Genomic DNA, 10,686 nt, shown 5'->3' with positions numbered 1-10,686 from the left:
ATTGAATTTATTTAACTTGCAACAATAATCAACAAGAATTACAAGTGCTTTAAGAAAATTGGCGGTGAGTGTGAGTCACTTGTTCTTGATTTAAACTTATTCTCTCGTCCTTCAGGTTGTTTACGATTCATGTTAAGTTTTGATGTGGCGACCTGAGAACTCTGTCTATTATTGAATCAGGATCAAGACGTTTAACCATCTACCTGAACTCTAGTTATCTACATCGAGGCACTGAACCATTTACCTGACCTTTTATCTACATCGAGGCGTTGTACCATCTACCTGACCTCTAGTTATACAGACCGAAGCGTTGGACCATCTACCTGACCTCTAGTTATCTACATCGAAGCGTTGGACCATCTACCTGACCTAGTTATCTACATCGAGGCGTTGGACCATCTACCTGACCTCTAGTTATCTACATCGAAGCGTTGGACCTCTAGTTATCTACATCGAGGCGTTGAACCTTCTACCTGACCTCTAGTTATCTACATCGAAGCGTTGGACCATCTACCTGACCTCTAGTTATCTACATCGAAGCGTTGGACCATCTACCTGACCTCTAGTTATCTACATCGAAGCGTTGGACCATCTACCTGACCTCTAGTTATCTACATCGAGGCGTTGGACCATCTACCTGACCTCTAGTTATCTACATCGAGGCGTTGGACCATCTACCTGACCTCTAGTTATCTACATCGAGGCGTTGAACCTTCTACCTGACCTCTAGTTATCTACATCGAGGCGTTGAACCTTCTACCTGACCTCTAGTTATCTACATCGAGGCGTTCAACCATCTACCTTATCTCTAGTTATCTACATCGAGGCGTTGAACCTTCTACCTGACCTCTAGTTATCTACTGTACATCGAGGCGTTCAACCATCTACCTTACCTCTAGTTATCTACATCGAGGAGTTGAACTATTATCCTGGCATCTGTCAGAGGATCGAGGCATCTTACCACTTCCTGAGCTTGTTGAAATCATCAGGTGTCGCTAGGTCACGGAGGGCGCTCAAGCAGGTCGTCGCGGGAATAGAGACGTCTAACAATCCACTTCATCAGAGGATCGAGGTGTCGAACTATCCACCTAGTCTCTCTAGCCTGCCGGTGTTGTCGATAGTGTGAGGGGGGCGCTCAAATAAGGTGTCGCAGGAGGACAGAGGCGTTGAACTATCCAGCTACCGAGAGATTCGAGGGTTGAATCGGGCGGTGTTCGTAGCGGACGCTCAAGATGTTGTCCCTACAGGAAATTCGCGAGTCGCTCAAGATAGCCGAGCACCTCGCCCACCTCTCTCTCACTTCCGGTAGAGACAGACAGGACTCGGACGTCCAGCAAGTGCCCGATGACCAGAAGCCCTACGTCCCGCCCAAGCAGCTGCTTCTGTACCTCGTCAGGTGAGTGTTAAATTAAACTGTTTATTCGAGCAAAATTAACGGATGTGAATTAGACAATAAGGTTATTCCTCAGTATGGTTCAGCCTTTTGACAACTGTGGTTTTCGTAAAAATGCACTAGATAAATAGAATCATAATATGTTTGGAAACATATTAGAGGGAGAGACAGACAAAAATAATAACGGAGTCAAACACAAACAAGGATTGTAATAAAGAATCTTTTCAGAAATCTAGGATAAAAAAAATCAAGAAAAACTCGAGACCTAAAACTTCGCAAAATAAAGTAAAATAAATAAATGAGTAAACCATTTGATAAACTGAGGGGAGGGAGGTGCCGGGAGCCAATCGTTCCTCACCACTATATTAACAGACAAGTGACGAAACTACTCTTTATTCCTCATGAAGACAAAACACTGAGTAAGGCTAACATTGATTCTTTTAGTAATTGATTATACACTTAATTCACTAATAGATAATAATTAACTTAAACAGGGGATCAATCATCACTAATACCCGAGTTACAAATTATAAAAAAAGAAAAGATATACAATATACCCAACCCATGTTATGGTGTACGGTAGTGTAGCTGAGAAACAATGATACACTACAACAAAATGTCGGCAAAGCTTGCTTGGTAATAATATGTTTTAGCGATTATAAAATGTAGAGGCTCAAATATAACGTTGGAAGATTGATGAAAAAAAAAGAAGAGCTGTGATGGTCAGTACTGATTAACAAGACCAATAGAGAACGAGACGTAGACAGGCAAGTGAGTGAGAAGAAAATGAAACCAAAAATTAACGTACAGCTACACAAGGAAGAGAGAGAGGGAACACCAGTGACGCCTAAATACCCCCTCAAGGTTCGTCAATTATAGTCCTAAGTATTATAATATTCCCCTTCTAACTACTTATATACTCACAATACTGTTTGTGTGTCATGCTATATAGAGATAATAGCGAAATACCGACGTTTATTACTGTATTATCTCTAATTGTCAAAAAAGTCATTCATACACACACGCATATATCACCTAGGAATTCCTTGTTATCTAATTTAAAACTGTTTACTCAATACTATGTACTTCACTAATCAAATGGACAAAAATCATACATGTATTTTGTTTTCTGGCGCGCGCTCACTCTGTCCGTTCCGCGTGGCTGGCGTTGACTTCCGCTTCCTGATACACCATCACCCTCATCATCTGGAAGTCAGAGATCAAGGACTTTTTTTTAACTGAAACTTCCAAACAAGGTCATACATGGAGGTAGTAATGGCTCACGTTTACAACCCCTCTTGTGTGTTAATTATTAGCTCAAGGCTTTCCTGTTGGTCTGTTGTGGTAAAGTTCAGGTGGTGGACCGAGCTTGATGGTCCAGATATGGTATGAAAACTTGGTTTTGTCTCCGGTGATAACCAAGTTCAAGGCCAGTGATAAGATGTATGACGATTAACACACACCAACGGGACTGTGTGGGCACGGCAAATACACGTCCAGTATATGTGTGTATACTGTATTTGTAGGTATGTTTGTCTGAATGTGTGTATGCCCAGGTAAGAGAAAAGATTACTTTGTCTGCACATTTAATACTATAATCCGTACATTACATCATCCCGGTGTGGCAACACTGTAGCGAGTCACTGTACACCCTGGCCGGGGGTCACATTACTTCCCCAGTCTGCCACACTACTACACTACCAACCTCAGTCTTAATCGTGTGCTGTTTTGCTGTAGTTCAGAAGAGAACACACTTTACACTGGTAGGTAAACTCGGTTTATTTTCCATGCCACTGTTTCTATAATGTTTTGGTAAGTTTAGTTAGCGTAACGCTCGCTTTTCCAAACCTGATTATTGACTAATGGATGTTTTCGCACTTGAGGAATAGTTATTTTTCATTTACAGTTTAACACAGCCATTAGTCAGCTTCTGCACGCTGTAGCTAATACTAGCACAGGTGCCGGGCTTCTCACGTTTTTATGACAGATAAACCATAAGAAACATTTGTAAGAATGGTTAATAGTGAAGTTTCATATACAGGAAATATAACAACTTTGCTCAACATGTTGATCATATTAATGAGTCCTTCCGCCATCTGTTATTGTTATCTTGGAAGTCTTTTCCCCGTTTCCCATATACTCCCTCGAAGTCCTTTTCCTTTCTGCCCGCGTTTTTTGTAATCAAGTTACCATGAATGGTAGTTTTACTGATCATAAAGTGCAAAAATTTTAGATTCCCCTTTCTTACGACACCTCCAGGGTCGAGTTTCTGAAAGACTCTTAGTTTTATCCCCATACTGGCGTTGCGGGTGTATTGTTATTCAAAAGTGAGAGATGGTATAAGACGTGTATAAGGAGCGTGGTAGAGGGTGGTGTGTTAAGGAGCGTGGTAGAGGGTGGTGTGTTAAGGAGCGTGGTAGAGGGTGGTGGGTTAAGGAGCGTGGTAGAGGGTGGTGGGTTAAGGAGCGTGGTAGAGGGTGGTGGGTTAAGAGTTGTGGTAGAGGGTGGTTGGTTAAGAATTGTGGTAGACGGTGGTGGGCTAACAGGCGTGGTAGAGGGTGGTTGGTTAAGAGTTGTGGTAGAGGGTGGTGGGTTAACAGGCGTGGTAGAGGGTGGTGGGTTAAGGAGCGTAGTAGAGGGTGGTGGGTTAAGAGTTGTGGTAGACGGTGGTGGGGAGGCGGTGGGTTAAGAGTTGTGGTAGAGGGTGGTGGGTTAAGGGGCGGTACAGTAGAGGTGGTGGGTTAAGGAGCGGTAGGGGTGGTGGGTTAAGGAGGTAGAGGGTGGTGGGTTAACAGGTGGTAGGATAGTGGGTTAAGGGGCGTAGTAGAGGGTGGTGGGTTAAGGGGCGTAGAGGGTGGTGGGTTAAGGGGCGTAGTATGGTGGGTTAAGGAGCATGGTAGAGGGTGGTGGGAGTTGTGGTAGAGGTGGTGGGTTAACAGGCGTGGTAGAGGGTGGTGGGTTAAGGAGCGTGGTAGAGGGTGGTTGGGTGGTAGAGGGTGGTGGGTTAAGAGCGTGGTAGAGGGTGGGTTAACAGGCGTGGTAGAGGGTGGTGGGTTAGCGTGGTAGAGGGTGGTGGGTTAAGAGTTGTGGTAGAGGGTGGTGGTTAACAGGCGTGGTGGTGGTGGGTTAAGGAGCGTGGTAGAGGGTGGTGGGTTAGGGTGGTGGGTTAGGAGGCGTGGTAGAGGGTGGTGGGTTAGGACGGGTTGGTAGAGGTATAGAGGGTGGTGGGTTGGGAGCGTGGTAGAGGGTGGTGGGTTAAGGGGCGGTAGAGGGTGGTGGGTTAAGGGTGGTAGAGGGTGGTGGGTTAGGGGCGTAGGTAGAGGTGGTAAGTAGGGTGGGAGGGTGTGGGTTAAGAGTTGTGGTAGAGGGTGGTGGGTTAGGGCGGGTGGGTGGTAGAGGTGGTGGGGTTAGGAGGCGTGGTAGAGGGTGGTGGGTTAGGAGGCGTGGTAGAGGGTGGTGGGTTAACAGGCGTGTAGAGGGTGGTGGGTTTAGAGGGTGGTGGGGTTAGGAGGCGGTAGAGGGTGGTGGGTTAGGAGGCGTGGTAGAGGGTGGTGGGTTAGGAGGCGTGGGGGGCGTGGTAGAGGGTGGGTTGGTGGTAAGAGGCGTGGTAGAGGGTGGTGGGTTAAGAGGGTGGTGGGTTAGGAGGCGTGGTAGAGGGTGGTGGGTTAAGGGGCGTGGTAGAGGGTGGTGGGTTAGGAGGCGTGGTAGAGGATGGTGGGTTAACAGGCGTGGTAGAGGGTGGTGGGTTAAGAGGCATGGTAGAGGATGGTGGGTTAAACGTTAGGAGATTTGATTTTTTATTGATTTTGCCGCTTTCAGCAGCTAGTTTATTGTGCACCCCACACTCATCCTGTGAGCGGTAGTTCAAAAGGATTACAGAGTAGAGTTTACAAAGGGTCATAATAATTAACCCCCGTGGTCAGGATACTATGGCACTGAATGATACACAGTATTTCAATTACATTATTTGTTTAGTTCTATACATAAAGGGTAACTTATTCACAACTGCGTGAGTACAGGCGTGCGAGGCAGTATGTCTGGCTGCACACTTTGTTATTCACATTTGCGTGAGAAGTTTTCAAGCATATTGTGTATTTGGTTCTATACATGAGAACTGATATAGTTACTAAGTGCAAAAAAGTTTATACACTCTTAATATGTCGGCTATCTTGCCATTAGAGATGAAGTGTTGTGCCATTTCACACACAGTGTGCTTGGACCTGTCCCTAAAATATTCTATCTTCACACGGTCGAGGACGTAGTGTTCAAGTGTGTGGCCATTTGTCTGGCCACACACCTTACATTTAGTCTTGTTTACATCTGCTTGAGGAACATACTGCCAGAGGTACCTATATCCTAACCTTAATCCTGTGGTTACAACATCTTGTAATCTAGTGATCTTGTTACTTGCTCCATATACATGTTTCACTTGATACATCTCATCGTGGTAAACTATGGATCGACTAGTGCCTGTTTGCACTTGCCTAATTGCGTCAAATTCATCAATAAGGAGGCGTGATAGAGGGTGGTGGGTTATGTGGCGTGGTAGAGGGTGGTGGGTTAGGAGGCAAGCTAAAGAGCGGCGGGCTAGGAATAGGAGGCGTGGTAGTGTGTGGTACAGTGTGGTGGGCTAGAACTAGGAGAGACATGAAGGTCAAGGTCTGGTGAACAACGCCTAGTTCACGTTCATCACGGTCACTAATGGACACAGGACGAACCTCACCTCTGCTTAGCACACTAACTCCTACTGTGTTAACTACTGCCATATCTTGACACTACAGCAAGATGGTGAGGCTTTATTTGAGTCATCGCTCTCTTTCTGTCTGGATAATACCCGTAAAAACATTGTCATCAAACAAATTCCTAACCTAACCCAACGTAACCTAAACTAAACTAAACTAACCCAACCTAACCCAAACTAACCTAAACTAATCCGACCTAACCTAAGTTAACTCAACATAACCTAGGCGAAACTAATGTAAACTAAGCCAACATAAATTAACACTAACCTAGCCCAACTTAGCTCAAGAAACACAATATAAAAATGGAATTAAATTAATAATTGTCAGGTTTCATTTCATTATGAACTACTTGTATAACATTTCACACGCTGTACCTTAGTAAGTCTCTTAAGAACATAAGAATGGAGGAAACTGCAGCGGGCCTATTGGCCCACACTGCGCAGTCTCGTTTACACCCAACCCCTATCGCTCATAAAGCCATCCAACCTATGCTTGGTAACTCGTCCCACTCTTGTTCCAAACCAATGTTTACCTATCTCGCGCCTTGATCTAAATTTATCTAATTTAAAACCATTGTTACGTGCTCGCTCCTGGTTGATAGTTTGAGTGCCTTTGTCAGATCACCTTTGTTTAGCCCTGACTTCCATTTATAAACCTCGATCATATCGCCCCTCATTCTACATCTCTTGAAGGAGTGCATATTAAGATGCTTTAACCTGTCTCTGTACTCAAGGTTCCTATTGCCCGGGATTAGCCTTATCATTCTCCTCTGAATTCTTTCCAGGGATTCTATATCCATTCTGTAGTACGGTTTCAGAACTGTAACAGCGTAATCCAAGTGAGGTCTCAAGCGCAAGATATAGTTTTAGGATACCCTCGCTAGTCTTGTAACTAACACTCCTTTGTATGAACCCAAGTACTTTGTTTATCTTGTTTCGAGTAAATACACATTGTTTGTTGACTTGATTTAAGATTCCTACTTATCAGTACTCCTAAATCTTTCTCACAATCGTATTTCTCTATAACAACGTTGTTCATCTGATATCTGATTTCTCGGTTTACATCTCCTAGAGTCCTAGACTATAAAAGCGGCGTCACATTGGCATTCTTTCGTCGATTTTTTGTCAACTTTCAGAAAATCGTCAAACTTTTTGTTGAGCACCATCACACATGCGTTTAGAACCAACTCGCCAGTTTCCCTCGTTCGACACCTGTCAACAAACAAGATGGATTCAACTGACGAAGAAAGCGCAGCAATTCTACGCCCGTTTTGGTGTATGAAGGGTCCTGGTGATCCCAGAGACAGCGACGCTGCCTTATCTGGTCCAACAATAACTCTTCGGAGAGGAGTGTCCATACTTGGAAAATTAATTTATCTGTTGGCTCCGTCATGTTGTTTTTTATTCCCGCGTTGTCAAAATGTAAATAAATGATTTTTTTTGCCATTTTAAAATTACGAAATTGAACATTATGAGTAATCTTGGGAAGAAGAGTAATAACTAATTCATAATTTTAACTTTACATTTTAAGTAAAAAATTGCTTATTTTTTATAACTATTTGTAGTATCAATTATAGATCTCGAGTTGACTCCGGTAAGTTGTGAGAGTCATCAGTGCAGACGGTCTGTACCGTTTAACAAAAAGCCAACGACAACACCGACGATTCGTGAAAAAATCGACGAGTAATGAAAAAGTTGACAATATAAATACTAGTGTGACGCCGCCTCAAGTACTTTACATTTGTCCCCATTAAATTTCATCTGCCATTTTTCAGACCGCGCGAAATTTTTTAACAAATTAGGTTAGGTACACTAGGTTTGGTTATTTTGTATTAGGTTAGGTTAGATTGGTTTATGTTAACTACGTTCGGCTACTTGGGTTTCATTGCATTATATTACGTTAAATTGGGTTAGGTATGTATTATTGTGCTCATATTATGGACATGGTGGTAGAGTTGGGCATGGTGTTAGATATGGACATAGTGGTGGGGAATGGGCATGGTGATAGAGATGGACATAGTGTTCGGGGTGGGAGGGGAAAGAGGTGCCGGTGTTCATAACGGAAGTCACTGTCGATGGCGACCTTGTGGGGACATACCTGTACATGATGCGGCTGCCTGATGTACGGTTGTTGTTGTCGTCTCTTCCTGTCTTTCTGGTCGCCGTCAAAAGTCCTCATGAGAGATGATTATGCTGCTAAAATTTTTTTTAGAAAAAACAACAATGGGAACAAGAATTATTTTAACTAGTACTACTAATACTACAGGCATAAAGACAGTGTGGGATAATTCATCACGTCATACCCGGAAGAACCTGACGGATGTAAGTCGTCATATACTGTAGGTAGGGCAGAGACTCAGAGTGGAAATATCACAGTAATTCTCATAATGGTGAGTCTTGGGTACATTCACCTTGATAGTTCGCTGTTAAGGTCATCTTGGAAATATAAACTTTGTGTCCAGGGGAGAGTTAAACTTAAAAGCTTAAGTATATGCTTATCTTTTTATTGTTATAGCAGCCGAAAAAAACCATTTGTTTCCATTACAGGTCACCATAGCCGTTATTGGACGGTACATATCTGTTGTCTGTATATATGACAACAGGGGACTACTAATTTACATCATCCCAGGTTCAATGAAAATTTCTTACCTGTGTTGCAAACATGTGTAGAGGTACCGATACTATTTTTTTATAAGTTTCATTTAACTAAACGTATCAGAACCTAACGTGACCTAATCTAATGTAACTTAACATGGCCTAGTCTGACCTAACCCAAATATACTAAAATTAATAAAATCGGATCAAATTATTCATAAGCAAAAAAACTTAATTTACTAAAATTAATAAAATTGAATCTACCTTTTCATGAGGAAAGAAAACTGAAACTACTCAAGACACAGACTTAAAGTTGCATACTCCAGCTGAGCGGAATTTGAAAACAAAACAAAAGTGACTTAAAGACTCTGAAAATTAAGTAACTGTTCTAACCGTCTTAACTGGGTGATTCCTCGACCTTTTGATTTTACAATCACAATATGGTTAAGTGAAAGTGATCCCACGGTTGTCATATATCTGTATTTCATACATGTATATAACAAAGAACCAGTTTAACAAACTCAGAACGACTCGGAATCAAAAGTGACAACGCATCAATCTAGTTCACGAAAGATACAACACAAAGATAGCAGACAGAGAGACTACCATCGTCATAACTCTGTAAACGAAAAAAAAAAAACAACGCACAACTGTTTGAGAATTAAGCCCCAGGATTCTTACAGCCACCAATAAGTCTGAAGACGAATTAAACGATACATAACTATTTCACAGAAAAACGCAATAAACGCACACAGTATAACCAAAACTGTAAGGTCACCAAGAAACGTGTGTAATCCAACTCTTTTCCGTGTTTAGATCATTGCACACACACAAAAAAAAGACATTTTCCCGTGTTCCGAGTAAAGGGAAAGTGTGTTAAGGTGCTGCTTCTCTGTTGTGATGACGTCAGCATGTGGGGGGCAGTGACGTCAGCGGCGGGCGGCGGCACGACGTCATGGCCTTGACGATGCCGCAGAGGAACCTTGAACCTGCCGCATAGTAGTGATCCAGCACGCACGCTGGTGGGGTTAACGTGCAGTCATTCTCAATGTACCTTGCGGTGAGAAAAGTTTACATTATTTTATGGAAATTTGGGTGTTGGTGGTCAGCGGTAACGCGCGTATTTTTCTCCCAACTATGCCATGGGTGCGAGTCCTGCTTGGGAGGTGTGTGATCCAGTGTGACCCTACCAAACTTAACATGTTTCCTCTGGTTACTCCGGTTTCCTCCTTTACTATCACTAAGCCTTCGATGCACTGTAAGGAGGCAGCTTGACTGGTACTGCACTCACTTCCTAAAGTTGGAAAGTTGGGTACCTATTTACAGCTGGGTTAACTGGGAGTGCCCGAGATCAAACCAATCGACCCATAGAACAGGAAGCGAGCGTTGTATCGAACATCTTTGTGTCTCGAATGAAAAACTGTGTTGTGCATAAATGAACAGTTCAGTATGTTTTAAATTTCCAACGAACGAGAGAAATACAAGCTTAGTATTTTTTTAACCACAAGAAAGTTGTCGGGGTAATTACAGGTGATATTGACATTAATGGTGACTTGTGGACATTTGGAAGTGTGGCAGGCATGAGTCCGTATTCTCTAAGATAAACAATCCTTAAATGGAGATGTAAGAGTGCACCCAACTAGTTGACTTGAGCTAATACGTAAAAACTCTTCACGCAGAAGTAGACAACTAGATACGTTCACTTCACTAGGTAGGTGATGAAATGAACATACCGAGCCCTTGGAAAAGTTTTCCAATGTTCTTTTTTAGTTATTCCCCATCCTTGTATCGTTGACAGGTACATAATATTGTGTGGACGCGCAACAGACTTTTGTGGAGAGTCGAAGTGGGAAGTGACCTTATTCTTAAATTAACTCAAAAGAAACCCATTGTCGAAGTATTAAGATGTTTATAACAATTATTTTTTTATTTTTACTGTACCATTCGAAAACATTAC

The 10,686-nt window shown here is 42.8% G+C and overlaps 1 protein-coding gene across 4 annotated transcripts in view; it reads left to right on the top strand.

Annotated features, from left to right (window-relative positions):
- The first annotated feature begins 440 nt into the window (after positions 1–440).
- The window catches only part of LOC121869506 (nocturnin-like), a 36,969-nt gene continuing 26,723 nt past the window's right edge, over positions 441–10,686 (top strand). Inside the window, exon 1 of one of the 4 annotated variants that reach the window (XM_042370901.1) lies at positions 441–1,396. In XM_042370901.1, coding sequence (XP_042226835.1) covers positions 1,233–1,396 — 164 coding nt within the window. In that variant the 5' untranslated portion in view covers positions 441–1,232. Of the gene's footprint in view, positions 1,397–3,061; positions 3,157–9,742; positions 9,790–10,308; positions 10,441–10,686 lie in introns of those variants that run through there. The other 3 variants (XM_042371078.1, XM_042371249.1, XM_042371168.1) reach the window with 3 other exon arrangements.

The sequence above is a fragment of the Homarus americanus genome, unplaced genomic scaffold, assembly GCF_018991925.1.
Source record: "Homarus americanus isolate GMGI-L3 unplaced genomic scaffold, GMGI_Hamer_2.0 scaffold51859, whole genome shotgun sequence".
Taxonomy (NCBI): Eukaryota; Metazoa; Arthropoda; class Malacostraca; order Decapoda; family Nephropidae; genus Homarus; species Homarus americanus.
The sequence above is the reverse complement of the archived record's forward strand: the minus strand, read 5'-3'. Positions and strand labels throughout refer to the sequence as shown.